This window comes from Festucalex cinctus, chromosome 19 (assembly GCF_051991245.1).
Source record: "Festucalex cinctus isolate MCC-2025b chromosome 19, RoL_Fcin_1.0, whole genome shotgun sequence".
Lineage (NCBI taxonomy): Eukaryota > Metazoa > Chordata > Actinopteri > Syngnathiformes > Syngnathidae > Festucalex > Festucalex cinctus.
Genome location: NC_135429.1, coordinates 570811 through 592888, shown reverse-complemented (window position 1 = coordinate 592888; position 22078 = coordinate 570811). Strand labels below are relative to the sequence as shown.

The window sequence follows — 22078 nt, the reverse complement described above, 5'->3', positions numbered from 1 at the left end:
CATTTCAACCTTTTTGTCTTTCTTTTTTTTTAAAGGACAAAATTAGGACAAAGTTAATTGATAAACAGAAAATTCTTTATCAGTGTTCATCCATTTTTTTAACGTTCTTAAGTGCACAAAGTGATCATAGGAAAAGAAATGTAAACAAATACTACACTGTTAAGAAAGTGCAAATACCAACAAAATTTCCACTTGTGGAGGAGACAGCAGAAAAACGAGAAAACGTTGCCTTCATTCTGGTTAAGCAGGCGAGATAGGCCTTATATGAAGCAACATATACAAGGAAGCACTGCTTTAATTCTTCTGCTGTAAGGGAAAAAAATGCTTAATTCTCATGCCAAGGAGAAAATGGCTTTGTTGATGTTGAAGAGGCAACAAATGCAAGAAGACATTGCTTTATTTCTTATGCGGAAGAGACAACAAATGTGAGGAGGGGCAGCTTTAATTCTTATGCTGAACAGGCAACTAACCGCTTGATATAACTTTGCAGAGGAGATGGAAAGTGCAACTTCAATTCTTAAGCCGAGGTATGTCAATATGTGGCATGTTTCATTTTTCCGGGGCAAGGAGACACAACACTTGCTTTAATTGTTATGCCAACGAGAAAAACAGGTCAGGTCGGTTGATTATTTCCTACGATCTCCACGTTTATTATTATTGTCTGAAATGTCAACTTTAGCTGCCCACCGGACCAGATTGACCAGGTAGTTGACATGAAGCTAACCATTAAGCTAACCGCAGCATCGCGGCCAAGTTTTTTGTTAATCAGCGACGGCTTCTTCGTGTGTTTGATTTTGCCCCGCGCTGACGCAAGAAGGCGAGCAATCGAGCCAAACGCAGCTGCCGTGTCCATAAATGGAAGCGCAAGGAGGATGGTGCTGTGCATACTCGCGTATACCGAGATGGACGTTGGACTGTCACAAATACGCCCTCAAAATGCAGGATTGAGTCAAATCATGGCCTTGCACCCGTGTTATATAACCAGATTAGCTTTGTAGCGAGCCGGCGTGCTAACAAGCACAGATGGACTGAAACCAAAAGATAATACGCTGGCTTGTAAAATTGGATTGTGGGGGGCAAAATAAAAGCCGCCAAATTTTTCCAATTTTATGTGTTGATGCACGCAACGTTATGAAAGGCAGGCTTCCTACGGGGAACTTCTGCGACTTTCATAGTTTAAAATGCGGTGTAAGAAATGATCAAACAAATAAATCATTTATTCATATTGACCTCTGATGGTATAAAAATTACTCTTATTTGGTTATGTTATGTTTTTTTTTTTTTTTTTTTTTTTTTTTTTTAGGATAGCATTTTTAAGTCACTGTCCATAAATGAGACTTGTATTTTCATGCCAATTAGAACGTATATTAAATTAGCTTTAGCATGCTAAGCTAAAATAGTATTAGCATTAGCATGCTACCTTAGCATTAGCATGTTAAATTAGCATGCGCATGCTAACAAGCAAAAACTGCACATAAGAGACAACAGAAGACAATGCTTTAATTCTTATGCTGAAGCGACATACCCAAAAAGGCGCCTTTTTAATTCATTCTCATGTTTAGGAGACCAAACAGCTTGAGAAGATGCTGCTTTAATTCTTACTAAGAGTCGACAACTTTGTTTAAGCTCGGGTAGACAAAAGACGACTTCCACTCTTATGCCAAGCACACAACGGGACAGAATAGATACAGTAAAGACCAAAGATTCCATATGCAAGGAGATGCTGCTTTAATTCTTATGCAGCTGCAGAGGAAACAAATGCACTGTAAACATCCGTAACCTGGAAATGACTGCAAGCCTTGGAACCTTCATGAGATGTTTATCCAGCCGGACTCCGCCTCCTGCACATGTAGGTCGCCGAAATTCATGCGACTGTTTTCGTTCCGGCCGGCTGCTGCTCGGCCGCGTGTGACATCATGCCATGTGGCATCATCACTTCCCTCGCGGGCGCTCCAGCGTCGTTCGACACATGCGTGCGCTTTGGGAGTGTGTGCGTGTTTGTTTTTGTGTGTGGCCGCCGCATGACATCACGCCGTCATCGCTGGCCGCTCGCTGCGAGCGCGGATTATGTCAGAAAGTGTCACGCGAGCCGAGCGGTCGCCTCTGCCGCCGCCGCCGCCGCTCCCGTTGTTATTTTGATGGCGTTGTCGTCAACTCTTGGCTTGCGTCCGTCCGTCCGTCCGGAAGTGAACGCGCAGCGGCGAGGGCATGAGGAAAGCCCCCAGGGCTGCGACCTCGCATCCGCGGCCCAAGGACAGCCAGTCCGAAGAACGTTTGTCGGCTCTCGGGTCGGATGAATCCTCGTCGGATGCGGCGGCGGCGAGTGTGATGAAGAGGAGTCGGGGGTTCAGCACCTCCTTCAGCCTTGAGGAGGACCCCCAACTTCTGTCTAGTGATGAAGACACGGAGGAGGAAGAGTCTGCCGACCTGGAGAAGCCGGATGCTTTTTTGGGGGGCGCCCAACCTCCAAGATGGGGTCTTCTCCGGCCTCAGGACCTGTGGCTTGCCATGTCCCAGTGTCTGGCTTTCCGCTGGCCCCCTTGTCTGTCACTCAACAGGCCGGGCGAGAACTCGGAGGCCCAATCGGCGGGCAAGCAGCCTTCAGCCAACGAGAGCCCCTCGAGGTCATTGACCTCACGCGACAGAAACGCCAGACGGGATAGCGAGGACCTCCCGAGCAAGGGGGCAAAAAGCGGCCCCGCCCCGTCCCGAGGGACCTCCCGCTCCTCGCCGAGGTTGCCGAGCGCCAGGCTGGCGTCGGAATTGGCATCCGTGCTGCTGGAGAAAGACACCTCCTTGCGCATCGAGCTGGTAGATGCCAGTGAAGAAGGGGAAGACTCGCGTTACCGGGCCGAGTGGAAACTTTCCGAGACCACCAAGGACTTGGCGGAGGGCGTTTGGTTCTCTCGAAAGCGGAGAACTGTGGATTGACAGGCTTTTTGACAACATCTCAACCGGTCTGGTCTTGAAGATGCTCTCATATGGAAGAAGGGTTCTTCAGCTTCACTCAAAAGGTGAAGATGCAGAAGAGTGTGCAAAGAACTCCTGAACAGACACACAACTGGAGAAGAAAGAACTTTTGGGGCAAGGAGAACAACCAACCTTTAAGACTGAGCATTTGGCTCTCTCCAACTAGAGAACCTCAAATAAACCTGTTCAGACCGTCTTGAAGAAACAGAACTTCAGAAGATGGACAAATTGTCGAGGAACACGCACCTTTCAATAAGGAGCGTATTCCAGCCTCTGGAGTTCTGGCTCACCATGTTCTGAAAGCTTTCTGATTGCCTCCTCGTCTTTGTCGACCAATCAACTACAGTACTAACTTTAGTCCCCGATTTGTGCTGCTGGGCTGAGTGGAAGGATTCTGAACCCACTAAGGGTGTTTGAATATCTTGGAAGTGGAAGTGTGAGAGCTCTTCCTGACACTTTCCTGGTTGGGAGGCCAACCAGTCTTTTAAGATCAGGTGTATTTCGACAAATCCTTGTGTCCTACATGTCTGTCACTGGAAAAATTGACAAGCGCCAGACGTAGGGCCAATCCCAAGTCATCCTTAAAGTATCCGTGCTTTTGGCGAGGAAAAACTGTCATTCATATTGAGATGCTGGCAAAGGAGGAGACGACTCGCACAACTGGAAGTGGAAGAGGGCAAAAGACTCTGGGGGGAGAAAGACCTGAAAAACTGGACAATTTTGGGGGGGAAATCAACCAACCTCCAAGAGGTCTAAAGATTTAGCGTTAGCTTTAGCATCTGTGCTGCTAGATAGCAGCAAGGAAGGGGAGGCCAAGTGGAAGCTGCCCAAGCAGCTGGCGGAGGACGTTTGAATCTCTGGGAACCGGACAACTGTGACTTGTTTGTCTGCCACGTTTGATGGCTTACGTGAGCCCTTTAAGATGTCAACATAGTGCTGACGTCCGCTAATCATCTGCCAGACGAGCCCCCAAACGTGCTTTTATGAGCCGCTCTTTCCGGAAAGGTCTCAGAGCACAATTCATGTTTCATTTTTGCGCATTTTTGTCCCTCTCTCAGGCAAAATTTTCTACACGGTGTGAGAGAGGCGTCAACGCGCATTTATTCAATAAAAGCGTTTAATTGTGCTTGTAATGTTGGTATTATTTGTCTGACCGTCACAAATGCAACGAGTTGCAGTATAAAGAACTGGACCTCTACAACGCTCGTCGTGCTCCCACTTGTGATATTTTGTTTGTTGCTGTTGACGTGTTTGAAGGACGAAGCGTAACACGATGGATGATTGCTGCAGGCCACTTGCGATGGTGGACAACATTCGTGTGTGTGCGTGTGTCTGTGTACAATAGCATCATTCTTTGAAGCTTTATTTAGAAGGAGCCTTTGCAGGCCCTCAAGCAGTTGCCATTATATCATCTTCATTACTCGTACATTTGAACGCTCCGAATAAAAGGTTTGGAGAAATTTGAACTGCTCCATCATGAAGCGAAATGATGCTAAAATCACTCATAACATTTTAACGATGCATAATCTATCAATTCGTAATAATTGTGGTTTGTTCACTTCTGCTGAGACAGAAAATAACATCAAAATGCGGTAGGAGAAATCGAATGTACTCAAGTTAGGCGTGCTTAACGCATGGCAACGCAAGATGGCCGCTGCCAATAGAGCACGTTCAGAACCAATGTTGCGTTCACAGATCACGTTTATATGAGGAAATATTCTGGCCTCAATTTGGGTTTTTGCTTGCGTTTACGTGAATATTGTCAATATTCGGTTATTGAATGCATGTAAACATCGTCAGTCTGTCATTTGCTGACTTTTTGTTGGACTTCTGAGGTGAAGAATCATCAAAAATGTGCTTTCCATGGTGTGTTTACTCGGTTCGCTGCAGACGAATTTCTGCCTTCTTATCTAATCATATTGTGTAACTGGACACCCTTCCGGTTAGCGATGCTAATCCACTCATGTAGCGGAAAGCTAGCTGGCCTTAGGCCACAAAAAGCAATGGACAATTAGAATATAATCGCAATGGCGGCTATAAAGGGGGGGGGGGGGGGGGTTGTTTCCCGCTCATCCTGGCATGTGTTGGCAGTCATCCGCATGCTCGCTTTTAATATGGAACAATGCAAATCATTTTTTAGGACACCAGAATCATCAGCGCAAATAGTGCGTGCGTGATGAGGACGGCGCGAGTCAAGTGACACGATTGGGGGAGGGCCGGCCGGAGGGGCCGTGGAGGCGGGGCTAAACGTCTTGGGCAGATGAGGCCTGACTTCTTTCACGGCCCGCAGAAGCGCTTAAGGAAGGGAAAACACGACATTTTGCTTTATCCTGTAACTTTATGCCAAATTTCTGGTGACATTATGACGACAGCATATTTCTTCTTAGAAATCTTTTTTCAAAATAGTATGGAAACATGCAACAATGTCAGACACTTTTTTTTGTGTGTGACATTGCAAACGTAAATAAAGAAAATGACTTAAATATTAAATCCAATGAAATGAATAATCTCGGAAATTGTGTGCTTCAAAAATTCGAAACATAAAAGACGCTTTCAAATGGAAGATATAATCCACATTTTTCATGGAAACGTCTGCAAAAGTGAGTCCGCTGCTGGACGGATAAATGCAAGTCAAAGTGCGCTGATGAGTATTCTTCTTTGCCTGAAGGCTTGCGTCCATTTCCCCGCCACTCTCACGAGGGGCTCCCCCTAGTGGGGCGCCAAGTAATTGCTCAATAAGTCATGAACAATAAATCCATGATAGTGTCACTAGAAATATTGACATACTTGTGTAGACGTATCGCTAATCTATCAGGAGACAAAATACGAGAATTTGGGGTGGGAAATTATGTAAATGTATGAGAAATGTAGCAATATAAATATGTCATGGCAACTTTTTTTTCTTCCAAAATGATGACTTAATTGTTCTATAAAAAATCTGAATAATCTGTGTTTGTGTAACATTAACGTGGCAATTTTGCTGTCATGCGACGACCGACAGATGTTGTCCGATTTCCTGGACAAAAGTGAGCGCTTTATTTTGGCTTGAAACTTGATGCTAATTGCATTTCATATTTTGTGTGTGTGTGTTCATTTTCAGACAGATTGCAATTCCAAGGTAATCATGTCAGGAGAGCTGAAAAAGCGTCGTCGTCGTAAGCAGTGACACGTTTCCAGCTAACGACACATTGGCTGAGGTGCAAAGACTCATGGGTACATTTTCTCACCTCCATCACTTTTTTTTTTTTTTTTTTTTTCCAACATAGCTACAATAATACTTTGCTGGTTCGCTTTTGACTCCGCTGAAATGGACCCCGAATCATAAGATGGCGATGAAGGGGGACATCCAGTATCCGCACATGCATTCAAATGGAGGTTGCTTGTTTGGTTTTTTTCTTCCTGCCTCCATACAAGGCAGCCACGTTCATGACTGCTTCAGCATTCGGGAGAAATGGAGCAGGAAATGCACATGCGCAATTCAGATGGGAGGGAGGGAGGGCGTGGCCTGACACAAAACAGGCAACCCTTTCTTCTTTCTTTCTTTCTTTCTTTCTTTCTTTCTTTCTTTCTTTCTTTCTTTCTTTCTTTCGTCTTCCTGTCGGCACTTTTGCTGAATGGCACGTAATTTGCGGTGGACTTGGCAATCATAACAGGATGCACCAAAAAGAAAAAGTCTGAATAACGAGCCACGTCTCAAATCTTAACGGGAAGGCGGCCATTTTGGTTTGAAGCAGCAAAGCATCCGATTCCAGGCCTGCTACTTGTCAAAGTGGTTGAAAGTGGGACCCATTGAAACGTTGCGCACTCCATTTATCTTGTCCTCGTTTCCCCGAGTATCTTTTCTTCATGCACAAAATGTTTGATTTCTAGTATGAGGAATGGGAAATGAAGTCTATTTTTAGCCGACATTTTGGGTAAACAACGCAATTTGTTACATTTGCATGCTGTTTGCTTCATTGGCTTGTAATTTGTTTTAAGATGAATTAAATCACACTCAAACTTGATACAACAAACCAATCGAGTTAAAATGGCATTGAATGAGGTCCAATGAACTTGCAATGCACCCTTCAGCCACTAGATGGCGACATAGATCTATTTCAATCCCGCCGTCATCTTCAATATTGCATAAAAGGATTTTGTTTAAAAAACAAAATCAAATTCGTTTTGGAAAAAAATAGTGTAAAATTAATTACATACATTATAAAATAAATAACAGTTATTATTGATTGCATTAAAAAAATGTGAAGATGAAAGTGTGTCTAAAAACACATCCACTTAAATGACAGTGCATTTTAAAGTATGTGTTTAAAATGCAAATATTGACAATTGAGAAAATTCATGTTAAATTCACATTTTCAATGATATTGGCATGAATGCTTAACAATGACACAGACTCATTTGAATGTTGACCGACAGGCGGCGTCAGCGTGTTGGATGTCTTGCCGCGTTGCCTGGCAACAAGTTTTGGGCCAACGTGGAGAACAACCGACACGAGTCAACATCGTGGAAAGGAAACAAAAGTGAGCCACTTCCATGGACCGTTTGCATCAAGATTCAAAATGAGATATTTAAAAAAAATCAACAATCCAAATATAAATATTAAGAAATATAAATTATATACATATAAATACATAATATAATATATAAATGTAGATGAAAATATAAAAATATTCAAAAATAAAAAGAAATGATAATAATCGTGATAATAATAACAATTAGGTCTGTACGATATTGCGAAAACATACGATATGCGATATAGTTACTGAATAGAGCGATATCGATATTAATGCAATATTTCACATGTCCTTAAAGAAATGATATTTTTATGATCTAATGAAAGAATTACATTTTTTTTTCATGCAGCAAAATAATCAAACTCAATGTATTCTTAATGAACTGTAATAACCTCTCGATAATATTCAACGATTGGATGGCGGTGCACATTTTCGTTGACGTCTCAACTGCTCAAATTCCGATCAAAAGCATCAAATGTCTTTGCGATATGCATATTGCATGGGCCAATATTGTCATAGCCATATTTTTCCATATATTGTGCAGCTCTAATAATAATAATAATAATAATAATAAAAACTAAGGTGATGAGTCTTGTTCGCCTGACGACTTGCGTCCATTTCCCCACCAGTCTTATGAGGAGCTCCCCCTAGTGGCCCGCCAAGGAATTGCTCAATAAGTCTTCAACAATGGAGCCATCCATATACAGTGTATACAGTATTTATTTATATATTTATAATAATATAGTGACTAATGAACTCAAATGTTCAACCATACTAGACTGTCAAAATGAAATGAAAACAATCCAATTTGAGCTGAGTTGTCGTTTGTCAACATGGAGACGATCCTCGCCTCACAGCAAATAATATTCACATTATTGTGTGCTTATGAGCAAACGCTCGTGCGTGTGCGTACGTGCGCAGGTGCACGTTTGAAGAGGAACGTTGCGAGTCAGTGAGGAAGGCCTCGTTGTCGTCGTCGTCGTCGTCGTCGTCGTCGTCGTCGTTGTCGTCGTCTCACACAAAAGAGTTGAAAAGTTTGCGCTTTGGCCCGCAGCTTTTTTTTGTTGTTTTTTTTCTTTTCGCTTCCACGCAAACGATTACGTAAAAATCCCTCCTCCCGCATGCTGCCCGTCGCCTAGGCAACCGTTTTGTCTTTTCGTGCAACGCGGCTCTCATCTGACAGCTCGCCTGTCGCCACTTTCGGGGGGGTGATGAAAACAAGGGGCGGGGTGCAAGTGTTGCGCAATAATCCAAACGTCTGGCTGCTGTTCATCATAAAAAAATAATAATATTCACTGACTAATATTCCTTCTCAAATAGTGGGCCAGCCCTCCCCGTGCCATATGAGATGAAAGTGTAATTGCACATCCACTACAGTAGGTGGCAGTACAGGAGTGTGTGAATTTGTTTTCCACATTTCAAAGCAAATTGGTGCACTTCAAATCTTTTCTGTGCCAATTTTATCGACAAATTTATCGTCGGAATGCAACGATATGGCGCTAAATCGTGATACTTTGTCTCCCGATCGATTATCGATACGCCTGCGCAAGTATTGCGATATTGTTGATGACTTATCGAGCAATGACTTGGCGGGCCACTAGGGGGATTGCCTCATAAGAATGGTGGGAAAATGGACTCTTCAGGTCTTCAGGCGAAGAAGAAGACTCACACTCTCTCTCGTCTTTGGTAATATTTAAAATAGAACATATTTGAGTTTAAAAAAAATGTGCATCACGGGAGTGACATCATCTTTTGGTGCTTTTCTATTGGCTGCTGCTTGTTGACGTCACTTCTGTGCGACACATTTTCAAACGTCCTTTTTCAAAATAAATGTACTTCAAATCAAATTTCAAATACTAAAAGGAAGGACATTTTTTGCTATCATTTTAGTTATTTTTGTCAACATCAAATGTAGTTTCAGTTATTTTTGGGGGGGGGTTTTAGAAAAAAAACAAAACATTTTTGTTTTTATTTTATTTTTTTAACGAAATTGTTATTTTAATTCGATTTTTTTTTTGTTCCTAAAACAACCTTGCTTGAAAGTCAGTCGGGGAGGAGGAGGAGGAGCTTTTCAAGTGAAGGGTGTGTGCGTGATGTTCTCCTCCATGGTGGTGCTTGATGTGCTGGATTGTTACACGCCCAGTTTGTATTTTGCACGCCACCTCGCACCTTTTCACCTCCTCGGAGCTTTGCCAGCCGTTGGCAGGTGACGCGCGCACATATCGACATCTGCGCCGCCTCCTCCTCGCATCCTCTCGCTCTCTCTCTTTTTCCTTGGTGGTGCACGTCTCGCCTCGCCTGGACACGATCGCATCGTCGATGAGAAAAGCGGGAAAATGCCACGCGCTAACGACGGAGCGAGCGTGAGGACGCCAGGCGGGCTGGTGTAGCCTCTTTTTTTCTTTTTCTTTTTTTTGTCTCCGGGGAAAAGCGCAAATCGTCTTCCAGGATGTCGTCCAGCTCGCCCGCTGCGGCCGACGGCAGCCAGAGGAACTCTTGTAAGCTCACTTGACGCTTTTCATTTGGTTAGGTTTGCTCAAAAACGGGATGCGGCTCGCCGTGTACGCGTGTGACCACATAAATATCGATTAGCGCGATCAATCGGCATACTTTTGTCTCCTGACACATTATCGATACGCCTACGCAAGTATGACAAGATTTGTAGTTCACATACAGCCACTTAAGAACGACTCCATTGTTGATGACTTATTGAGCAATTCATTGGCGGGCCACTAGGGGGAGCGCCTCATAAAAGTGTTTGGGAAACAGCCGCAAGTCTTCAGGCGAAGAAGACTCATCAGCTTACTTGTGGAAGACGTTTATCTGACTCCGTTTTGCATATGACAAATGTGATTTATATCTTCAATTGAAATGGACGATTCATTTTCATGTAATATTGAAGTCATTTCATCTATTTACTTTTTCACCATTTATAAAAGGAAGCAATTGACGATGTGACTGACTGACATGTTGCATGACAATCGTGTTTACGAAAGACACAAATGTGTTGACAGAAAGTGAAGACATTTGTCATTTGACATTTTTTAAATACACCAAAAGCACAAAAAGTGCGAAGAAGACACCAGTTTGGATATTATGTGATGGTACAAAAAGAAACGATTTTCTCATTGAAAAAAAAGAAGAAAAAAAGTGTCAAGCGGGTACTAGTTAGCCCCAAGGATAACATAGGTAGCCCACGGGTGTGTTCTAAAAATAGCTCACCAATCACATGAATTATCAGCCCATGTCGTTCGTGTATGGAGAACCAAAAGTGCCAAAATTCAAAATCAAGAAATAAATGAACAGATATTTCAAAATTAAATACAAATGTGTGTATATATGTACTTGTTATTTGTTTGCTGTTTTTATTTCCATTTATATTTATTTTTTGTAAAAACATTTTCCCTTGCAGTCATTTATTGATTTTGAATGTTGTCAGTTTTGGTCCTCGATAGTCGTGCATGCGTGATGACGAGTGTCCCAATTTGTGTTTACTGTAAAAAGTGTAACAGCTCTTGCGTGTGCGTGTGCGTGCGTGTGTGTGAGGCCTTCAGCAACACACAAAGTTGCGTGGTGAAAATTGTGTGTGATTGATAACACGATGTGACTGATTTTGCCTCATCATACAACACGCACGCCACAAGATGATAGCGGAGGGAGGTTGGAAGCTTGATGGAACGGCCCTTTTACGCCTTCCATTAAGTCCCCCCCTCCCCCTCCTCCTCCTCCAGGCGTTCATCCCGCTTTCCCTTTCCCTCCTCCCTCTGCTGTCGTCTTCTTGTTGATTTCCAACAATCGAACGCAGTTGCCGGCACGCTAAAAACATCGATCCGTCATCCGGATCGTAAACGTTCCGTTCGTCGGCAGTTGGCGAGTTCATCGAGTCGCCTCGTAAACGGAATCACGTCAACAGGAAGGAAGGCTTGCCGGCAGTTGCGAAGCGACAAAAGCCACGCTGACCACATGCAAAAATTGACATTCAGAGTGTGACCATATATCGATTATCACCATCAATCGTGATACTTTGTTGCCAATAGGTTATCAATACGTCTTACGAAAGTATGGCCATATTTGTAGTTCATATACAGCCACCATATAAGGCTCCATTGTTGATGACACGAGGGCCTCATAAGAGTGGCGGGGAAACGGACGCAAGCAAAGAAGACTCACCAGATTTGTTTTATGATTCTTATATATATTATTTATTTTCTATTATTATTAGTTTTTTATTTGTTTGTATATATATATATATATATATATATATATAGAGAGAGAGAGAGAGAGAGAGAGAGAGATTTATTTAACTCATTCACTGCCAGTCATTATAGAAAATGTTTACATTTCCAATACTCACGTCATATTCCATTCAATAATTATATATAAACCAAATCTACCAAATAACAGAATAGACTCCCTACTTTTTGTCCCGTCCCGTTCTTTTATAATTGACAGCAGAAAAATGTAGGTTTGCCAAAATACAGCCATTTCTCCCATGGACTCTGAAACTGTGTTTATTTCCTATAAAATGGGGCTATGATGTCATCTACCGGTGGTTGGGCATCAGTAAAGTTGTTTCCAAGTTTGATATTTACAGTGGAGCATGCTCAGATTCGCCCCCATTTAGCACCGCTCTAAAAAATACAATTGACAAGTATACTTGTCAAAGGCAGTGAATGAGTTAATTTTTATTTATTATTATTAATATTATTATTTTAGGATTAGTTTTATCGTGGATTTATTATACCTGAGCAATATATCGATCATCACCGGTATCGTCCTATTGTGAGATAATCGTTATCGTGAGCCCTGTATCGCATATTGTATCGTATCGTATCGTTCCCGTCCCTAATTGTCATTTGTTTTGAAGCTTTCAAAAAAGATGCTAACAGCTAACATGCTAAACCGACGAGAGGGGTTCCGTTCTCAGTGTAGTGTGGTTGTGTCTTGAGATACGAGTTTGTGTGATTGTTTTGCGAGCGCTGTGTTTTGACAGATTCTTTATCCTCTGTGAAGATCGACTATTATTGCTGATGTGACCGTTTCACTCGCTTATATCGGAATGATACTTCCCCTGGTGGCCAAATTGTGCACTTCAGAAGGAGCAGCACAATGTCCGTATGATGCCAAGAATGTGTCCAAAAAAGATGTAGTGTATGTTTTTTGTTGTTGTTTTTAGTACATTATAGAGTGCTTTTTTTTTTTTGCATTTTTTTCAGACTGGCTCGTGTGACCTCCAAAGATGGAAAATTGTCCACCAACTGGTTGAAACTCGAACCCAATACTTGCAGCACTTAGAATAAAAAATGTCATCATAAAAGATGAATTCGAATGGAACGTGACCTCCTTTAACCAGGCGCTAATTAGCACGTTGCTAACGTGGCTTTATGTTCTTGATGGTTGCGAGCGCTAATGATGCTTTAAATGAAGTGGAAATTGATCAAAGGCGAATCTATTTTTGGATCCTGCTCGGCTGCCGCCTTTGCGAGCGTCATCATCATCATCATCATCATCATCACACTCTTGTTTTGGCTTTCATACGAGACGCCGCTCTTCACAAAAAGGTGTGAAATGACGCTCGGATAAAACGATCGCACGCGTCGGCGAGCTCGTTAACGATAAGACATGAAATGAAATGAAATGAAACGACTGCTTTTGACCCACTTCAAGTTTGGCAGCAGTGATGATGATGATGATGATGATGATGATGATGATGATGATGATGATGATGACGTACGACCTCGATTGTTTCAGATGGATTTCATTCATCCGTTCATCTGCGCATCTTCTCGCTCATCCGTCCTTTTCAAATCCCACCAGATATCGTTTGACATTTGTCAACTTTGGAAAGTTTTCGGCAAAAAAAAACCATGATCAAAAAGTGGACAAAATGAGCTTTGTGGCTCAAGAATGATGTCGAGCACAAGAGAGGGACTTTTGACGCCAATATGTTTGATTTTGTCGGTTAATTGTTTAATTTTGACAGCTCTACTTCCATTTGACCAATTTAACATCCATGGCAGGAAAAGGCGACAGCTGAACTTTATTTTATGCTTAATTAGCGTTTGAATATGTTAGCATGCTAACTTAGCATTAGCATGCTAAGCTAATTTAGCATTAGCATGCTAACTTAGCATTAGTATTAGCATGATAACTTAACCTTAGATTGCTAAGTTAGCATTTGCATAGTATGTTTAGCTAGCATTAGCATGCTAAGCTTGCATTAGCATTAGCATGCTAAGCACCCATCTACAATTGGTGTCTTATTTTCATCAATTGTTTTTTGTTTGCCATCCTTCAAAACGTCTTCGCACCAAACCCAAACTCGATGAATCGACTCCTGACATTTTCCCATCCGTCTCTTAACCAGTCGGCCATTTTCTATTCGTCCTTCTGTGCATCCGTCCCACGTCCATCCATCCGTTTGCTTTTGTAGCTGCCGGGAATTGAATCGCCTCCCCCGCGCACATCTCCTTTGCCATCCATGTGTCTGTAGTACATCTCTGAAAGCCTCCTTGCATAAGAGCGAGCATGCAGAGGGCAAAATAAGCCCCCAGAGGCGCCTCTTGTTTGTCGCGGGGTCACTGAACGCATCTTTGGATGCGAACGCGACATTTGCACAGCAAACGCACTCGCCAGTCGCATGGCGAGATTGCGACATAATCGCGCTTCAATAGCGCAAAACTTTTGCACCGTTTTCATCATCCGACTTTCATTTTCATCAAGTCAACATGATGAAGAAAAGAACAACCGAAAAAAAAAAGTCAAAAGAAAACAAAAACCGTCTGAACTCTTTTGATCATTTCGTACTCGTAGAATCGGCCGGATTTTCTGTCAACAAATCGACATCAACTGCAACAGTTGCTCGATTTGTTCATGGCACTCAAATTACTGGCTTCTGATTGGTCGGTTGTTCAAGTAGCCCAATAGGCACGCAGCTCACTCAAAGGGGGTGTGTCGTATCCGTGTGAATGAGTGATGATGATATCCAAACTGGATGAAACGTCACAAATTGTCCCTTTTTTTCCCCCCATTTTCCATTTTTTTTGCACAAAATCGGAAAAAATTAGTCGTTTTCTTCATTGACTTTTTTGGGGAACAAATATTGAGGGGGGGGGAAGAAGTCTTTTTTGTTGATGTAGTTGCGGTCTTGTTTTTAGGAAAAAGGGAGTGAACGACTTGTCGCTCTCTTTTGCATGTCGTCTCGTGTCGGAGACCAAAAAAACGAGCGATGGTGCGTTTTGTTCCTGGCACCTCAGCACTTCCAAGCCGGCGGCTAAAAATAGCCAAGCAGACCCCGGAGAGGCTTAACGGGAGGAAACGACGTCCGCCACGTCAAGGCCGCGCTCGGCTGTCGAGGGGATGAAATACGAGCCCGCCGCAAAACCAGACGATTTCGGTTGAATCTGGGCTGGATTTTCCCACGTCAAAACATCAGAAGCATCTCTGTGACGACTCGCAATGGCGGCCTCCTCCCTCGCCAGCGAGGACGACAAATTGGCAACGCGCATCCATGGTGGCCAATCGTCGCTATTTGAAAGCCACTACAGACAAAATCGTCTTTCTGTCGTTCATATAATGTGACTCTTGCGTTTTCGATTGGTCCGCATTGTCGTCGTCCGCTGTCGCTTCTTGCAAACCGACGTTCGCTCTCACTCTCAATCGCTCCAAATATTTGTTATCCATCTCCCGTCAAGTTGGTATCGATGTTATGCAAGGCCCCGCCCTGAATGTTGCGCAATAACAAGATGGAAGTGGGACTGCAGTCGGCTTCCTCTCATGGTCTCCATGGCGACAAATAACAGATGGGATGTTTGTTTGTGTGTGCGTGCGAGGGCAAACATGCAGGAAGTGACAGATTGGAGGCACGCTGCCGTCTTTTTTTGTTGCGAGGACGACCTTTTCAGGTGCAGGTGCGCGCAATCGGCGCAGCCGTTCAGCTGCCACTAATTAGTCAAACAAAATCTTCCGTTATATTCAAAATAAGACTGCGGCCAATTGTGGCTTTGTCCTCCACCAACGGCAGTCGGCAGCTCGCGTTTTCTTTTCCCAGCTCGCGTCTGTAAACGTTTTGTCGTTTTGTTTTCAGTGGTGGATTGCGATCAGGCGGCGAAGGCGTCAGGTGGCGAATCGTCGTCGTCGTCGTCGTCGTCGTCGGTCGGCGTCGTGGGGCCGCTGAAGCTGAAGGACAGACACAAGCTGCTGGAGGAAAGCTTCCAGCAGGACGTGGAGCAGTACCTGTCCAGCGGATACCTCCAGATCGCCGAGAGGAGAGGTGAGGCCGGCGGGCCGCGTTGGCGTTTCACGCGCGACCACACCTGGAGGGGGGCTGACTCCATTTTTCAAACACTTTTCTTTCGTCTTCTTCATACTTTTTAACGGCAACTTGTGACATGTTGGACATATTTGAGACTGTCCCACTGATCTGAATCTGTGACTGGATAGCCGCGAGGCCAAGACTATTGAGGCGACCATATTGCATATTTACTGGGGGTGGGACTAAAAAACGATTCGACCGGATCATCGTTCGTCAAGGGGAGCTAAACGAGCGTATCGGTCGCAGACTCGTCAATCGATACAAAATCCGTCTTGAGTCCTTCGATGCATCGCTTGTAAAGTTGTGGATCGGATATCGCGTGGCTGTGAATCGTTTGCGTACGAAGCTTTATGGTTTTCAGAACAACAGCAAGATTTCTGCGCCGTGCTCGACTTGTTTTGAAACTGATACATTTTTCAGTCATATCGCCCAGCCCTTTGTTGCGCTCCATTTCAATAATTGATTCAATATATGGGGTGGCACGTAGCAGAGTGGTTAGCACGTCCGCCTGGCAGTTCTGAGGACTCGGGTTCGAGTCCAGGCTCCGGCCTTCCTGGGTGGAGTTTGCGTGTTCTTCCCGTGCCCGAGTGGCTCTTCTCCGGGTACTCTGGTCTTCTCCGGTCTGCTTTCGAGGTGGGAGTAACAAGATGGCCGCCCTGTGACTTCAACAGCTTATCGGCAATCCAGTCATATATACAGGTCAGTGTAGTGCCCTCATTGAGTAACATGTAGGTGGTGGGAAAGAAAACAAATTTCCATTATTTTTGTCGTCCAATCTGTCAACATTTCATGAAATCAGATCAAAAACGTCCGTTCACTTGTACGAGCATGAAAACAAAACAAAACAAAAAAAGGTCAGCAAACATTGTGAGTGTCATCATGATCACGCCCCAATGCTCTTCTTCTTCTTCTTCTTCTTCTTCTTCTTGTTTGTTGTTGTTGTGGTGCTGGCCCTCTGCGCCGCCCTCCTGGCTTCCTCGAGGTACAGCAGCCAATCACGTCTCCTCTGCTTGTGTGCATGTGTGCGCGTGGTGACATCCTAACCCGAGTTTGAGTTCAAATCTGTCATTTTAAACCCTCATTTTCCAAACTCGAGTTGAATTTAAAAGCCTACTTTCAAACTAGGGAGAGCTGTAAATATATTGAATACATCGAGAAAAACATTAGTATTATTTTTATGATTATTATTTTTGCATATTGAATGCATTTTTATGTGAAGGTCATTTGCAAAATTGCTTTTCTTTTTTTTGCATTCAATTGTTGCGCTAATGTTGCCAAAAAGCTCATCCAGCTTTGCTTTGCTGCCCCCTGCTGGACTAAACTGCAATGACAATTCCGCTTCCTGCCTCCTTCTTCTTCTTCTTCTTCCTGTTGTTGTCGGCTGACGCGGGTGTTTGTGGGCAGGGCCAACAGGCAGCATGTCGTCCATGGAGGTCAACGTGGACATGCTGGAGCAGATGGACCTGATGGACATGTCGGACCACGAGGCGCTCGACGTCTTCCTGCACTCGGGCGGGGAGGACAACAGCGCCGCCTCGCCCGTCGCAGGTGGGCCTCCCTCCAAAAAGAAAGAAAAAAACAAAAAAAAAACGTCAAAAACTTTCAAACGTCACAACTAGGGCCCGACTCGTATGCATTTTTAACCGATTATTGGCAGAAAAAAATGCCAACTTTTTCATAAACTTTCACTATTAAGATTCTTTGAATGACAAATTCACGTAAAACCATTTCATGAAGTATGCAAGGTTATTGTATAGATTTATGTCAACTCGTTTACAACTGCAGTAAAGCATGAACCTTTTCTTGCATATGTTTTCATCTTGTGTTATTTTCACAAGTCTTGTGACTTACTGGGCTAATCTGCGACCTCTCAGATTGTATTTCCTGACATGTTACGGAGAAATGTGTGTTAGTGAGACGGGGGAAAAAAAAAAATCCCTGCATGTTTGCATCCTCGAATTTTTAGAAAAGAAAGTCTGAATCCTTGAAATATCAACTTTATAATATAATGGTACAGTACTTGAAAGGAAAATGACACAATAAGAAAGTGAAATAAAAATAGAATAAACTAAAATATTCACAAGTGGAAAAAAACAGACCAAATACTGCCTGTTCTTGTGCGTTTTGGCCTCTTGGGGGCAGTGTGGTTTCCACGCATCCATTGCGCTACACACTTAAAGTGAGTGAGTGAGTGAGTGAGTGAGTGAGTGAGTACAGTAGAAAGTTGCGATTGAATTCGATTAAAATAACTTTTTTTCCCCCACATATTTGGAAGAATTTGTACCTTTGCGTAGTGTTATCTTATCTGTGGGTATGTGTTCCCACAACATTTGTGTGCAGATATTCGTTATTTGAAGGAAAAACACTCCCGAAATCGATGCTAACTTCCTGTTAGCGTTTGCGTACTAGCTGTTAGCACTACGCTAGCGATGTTTTAAAAACGAAGCATGTTTTGTATTTAAATATACAGCGGATGTCATTCTTAGCGTTGTGTGTTTAGTTTGACAGTTAACTCCAACTGCGGTGTCATGAAACAGCTTAAAGGACGCTTATTAAGGACAACAGAATAACATACGCTACACACTTGCTAGCTGCTAATGCTACGCAAGCGAAATGGTGCATTCAGGGGTAAGTTCATAGCATCGGAAACTACTGTTTTCTTCGGTAACGTTTTAAGGGGGAAATAATTGGCTGATATTTTAAGGCTCGAATCACAAATTTCAAGTCAAACAAATTGCTATCATGCACTTGCAAATCAAATCCAACTTTATTTATACCTTTCATACCTGAAATTGTAACTCAAAGTGCTGACTAATGAAAACCTCCATCGTACATAGATCATCATCATTTGAAAGTTGAGCGGAATTGTGGTTGCAGGTCCCGCCGAGTCCTTGAGCGCCGAGATCAGCCTGGCGGTTCCCACTCAGGCCGAGCTGCGTCAAAAACTGGCGGCGGCCCGCGACGGCGAGGAAGACGACGGCGGCGAGGAAGAGGAGGACGAACGAGAGGAGGGAGGGGCCCGGCGGACCATGAGGAGGAGGAGGAGGAAGAGGGCGCCCCCACCGGTGCTGACGCCGGACCACCAAGGTGGGACCCCCCAGGTTTGAAAGCTGTTTGCTTCGTTCTCCGACTGCCGCACGACGTCTGCCTTAAAAAACTGCAACATTCCAACTACTTTGGTTTATTTTTACGTCCGTTCTGATGAGCACAACATCTGCGCTCAGGTCCACATGTTGTGGTATGATTTGGATTCCCAACGACATCACGGTGACGACCGTCCAATGGAAACACCTGCCGTTCTTTTGCCTTTTTCTTGAGCTTTTTCATCATCTGGAGGAAAATGTGATGACGAGTGTACAAATCAGAAACGGACCATACTTTTTTTTTTTTTTTTTTTTTTTTTTTTTGTCATTTTGCTTTTTCTTGAGCTTGCACGTTGCCCTTTTTGTGGGGTCCCGGTCTTTCAACCTGAGCCATAAAAAATCAAAACGTGTTGGAAAAGTTGAGACTTTGATTCCGTGAGCGCGTGCGTGCGTGTGCTAATAATAATACTACTACTAATAATAATCATAATCCCTACGGAAGATCTGAAGATGATTTGAGTGAGTTGTGTACTGTAAATATGGATGGTGTCAGTCGGTGTATGTTGTTATTCCGATGCAAAGAGTGAATTAAAAACTCACCTGAGGATATTGTGTTGTCATTGTGGTGCGTTCGTGGACACTCGCTTTCTTCCAACCTCACCAAACGTTCCAATTTGTTGTTATTCAAATTGAAAGTCTCCACTGACCTGGAAATCGTCAACATTTAACCAGAGATTATTATTTATTTATTTATTTTGTAGCCACATTTACACCAAAACAAACCGCACCGATCTGTATATATGACTTGGAGAGCCGATAGGCGGAGACTTTTGAGGTCACGGGGCGGCAATATTGCTCCTCCCAAGGAAAGTTTCTCGGCGTACAACCATAAAACATTTACAGGGTTTACATTGGTACAGTAGAAATAAAATGTATTAAAATGGAAACAACATGCAAGAAATGGCACAAAATGCCAAATTAAATAGAAAAAAAGGGAAAAGATGAAAAAATACTAACCCGTAAAAGAATATGTGGACAAAATGAAGAAAAAAAAAGTATATCGATAATTAAAAAAAAAAAAAAAGGCGAGTTTCAACAGCGTCTTTGCGATTCATGTAATGTTGGCGCCCTCTTGTGGTCACGTAGAAATAAAATGTATCAAAATGGAAACAACATGCAAGAAATGGCACAAAATGCCAAATTAAATAATAAAAAGGGAAAAGAGGAAAAAATACTAACTCGTAAAAGAATATGTGGACAAAATGAAGAAAAAAAAAGTATATCGATAATTTAAAAAAAAAAGAAGGCGAGTTTCAACAGCGTCTTTGCGATTCATGTAGTGTTGGCGCCCTCTTGTGGTCACGTAGAAATAAAATGTATGAAAATGGAAACAACAACATGCAAGAAATGGCACAAAATGCCAAATTAAATAGAAAAAAAGGGAAAAGATGAAAAAATACTAACCCATAAAAGAATATGTGGACCAAATGAAGGAGAAGAAAGTATATCGCTAATTTAAAAAAAAAAAAAAAAGCGAGTTTCAACAGCGTCTTTGCGATTCATGTAATGTTGGCGCCCTCTTGTGGTCACGTAGAAATAAAATGTATCAAAATGGAAACAACATGCAAGAAATGGCACAAAATGCCAAATTAAATAGGAAAAAAAAGGGAAAAGACGAAAAAATACTAACCCATAAAAGAATATGTGGACCAAATGAAGGAAAAAAAAAAGTATATCGATAATTAAAAAAAAAAAAAAAAGGCGAGTTTCAACAGCGTCTTTGCGATTCATGTAATGTTGGCGCCCTCTTGTGGTCACGTAGAAATAAAATGTATCAAAATGGAAACAACATGCAAGAAATGGCACAAAATGCCAAATTAAATAGAAAAAAAAGGGAAAAGACGAAAAAATACTAACCCATAAAAGAATATGTGGACCAAATGAAGGAGAAGAAAGTATATCGCTAATTTAAAAAAAAAAAAAAAAGCGAGTTTCAACAGCGTCTTTGCGATTCATGTAATGTTGGCGCCCTCTTGTGGTCACGTAGAAATAAAATGTATCAAAATGGAAACAACAACATGCAAGAAATGGCACAAAATGCCAAATTAAATAGAAAAAAAAGGGAAAAGACGAAAAAATACTAACCCATAAAAGAATATGTGGACAAAATGAAGGAAAAAAAAAGTATATCGATAATTTAAAAAATAAAAAAGGCGAGTTTCAACAGCGTCTTTGCGATTCATGTAGTGTTGGCGCCCTCTTGTGGTCACGTGGAAATAAAATGTATCAAAATGGAAACAACATGCAAGAAATGGCACAAAATGCCAAATTAAATAGAAAAAAAGGGAAAAGATGAAAAAATACTAACCCATAAAAGAATATGTGGACAAAATGAAGAAAAAAAAAAGTATATCGATAATTTAAAAAAATAAAAAAGGCGAGTTTCAACAGCGTCTTTGCGATTCATGTAGTGTTGGCGCCCTCTTGTGGTCACGTAGAAATAAAATGTATCAAAATGGAAACAACATGCAAGAAATGGCACAAAATGCCAAATTAAATAGAAAAAAAGGGAAAAGATGAAAAAATACTAACCCATAAAAGAATATGTGGACAAAATGAAGAAAAAAAAAAGTATATCGATAATTTTAAAAAATAAAAAAGGCGAGTTTCAACAGCGTCTTTGCGATTCATGTAGTGTTGGCGCCCTCTTGTGGTCACGTAGAAATAAAATATAAAAATGGAAACAACATGCAAGAAATGGCACAAAATGCCAAATTAAATAGAAAAAAAAGGGAAAAGATGAAAAAATACTAACCCATAAAAGAATATGTGGACAAAATGAAGAAAAAAAAAAGTATATCGCTAATTTAAAAAAAAAGAAAAAAGGCGAGTTTCAACAGCGTCTTTGCGATTCATGTAGTGTTGGCGCCCTCTTGTGGTCACGTAGAAATAACATGTATCAAAATGGAAACAACAACATGCAAGAAATGACACAAAATGCCAAATTAAATAGAAAAAAAAGGGAAAAGATGAAAAAATACTAATCCATAAAAGAATATGTGGACAAAATGAAGAAAAAAAAAAGTATATCGATAATTAAAAAAAAAGAAAAGGCGAGTTTCAACAGCGTCTTTGCGATTCATGTAGTGTTGGCGCCCTCTTGTGGTCACGTAGAAATAAAATGTATCAAAATGGAA

The 22078-nt window shown here is 42.2% G+C and overlaps 2 protein-coding genes across 7 annotated transcripts in view; both read left to right on the top strand.

The window, feature by feature from the left end:
- Positions 1-14597, top strand: part of atxn1a (ataxin 1a) — a 67172-nt gene extending 52575 nt beyond the window's left edge. For 2 of the 4 annotated variants that reach the window (XR_013280385.1, XR_013280380.1), the window contains 3 exons: positions 6071-6183; positions 7387-7490; positions 12701-14597. The gene's annotated coding sequence lies outside the window, so the exon portion shown is untranslated. The remainder of the gene's footprint in view (positions 1-6070; positions 6184-7386; positions 7491-12700) is intronic. The other 2 variants (XR_013280381.1, XR_013280382.1) reach the window with 2 other exon arrangements.
- The window catches only part of LOC144007821 (dysbindin-like), a 40409-nt gene extending 20919 nt beyond the window's left edge, over positions 1-19490 (top strand). The window contains exons 3-6 of one of the 3 annotated variants that reach the window (XM_077507726.1): positions 7387-7490; positions 15571-15756; positions 17203-17346; positions 18676-19490. In XM_077507726.1, the coding sequence (XP_077363852.1) occupies positions 7387-7490; positions 15571-15756; positions 17203-17346; positions 18676-18905 (664 nt within the window). In that variant the 3' untranslated portion in view covers positions 18906-19490. Of the gene's footprint in view, positions 1-6070; positions 6184-7386; positions 7491-9559; positions 9983-15570; positions 15757-17202; positions 17347-18675 lie in introns of those variants that run through there. The other 2 variants (XM_077507728.1, XM_077507727.1) reach the window with 2 other exon arrangements.
- The last annotated feature ends 2588 nt before the right edge of the window (positions 19491-22078 follow it).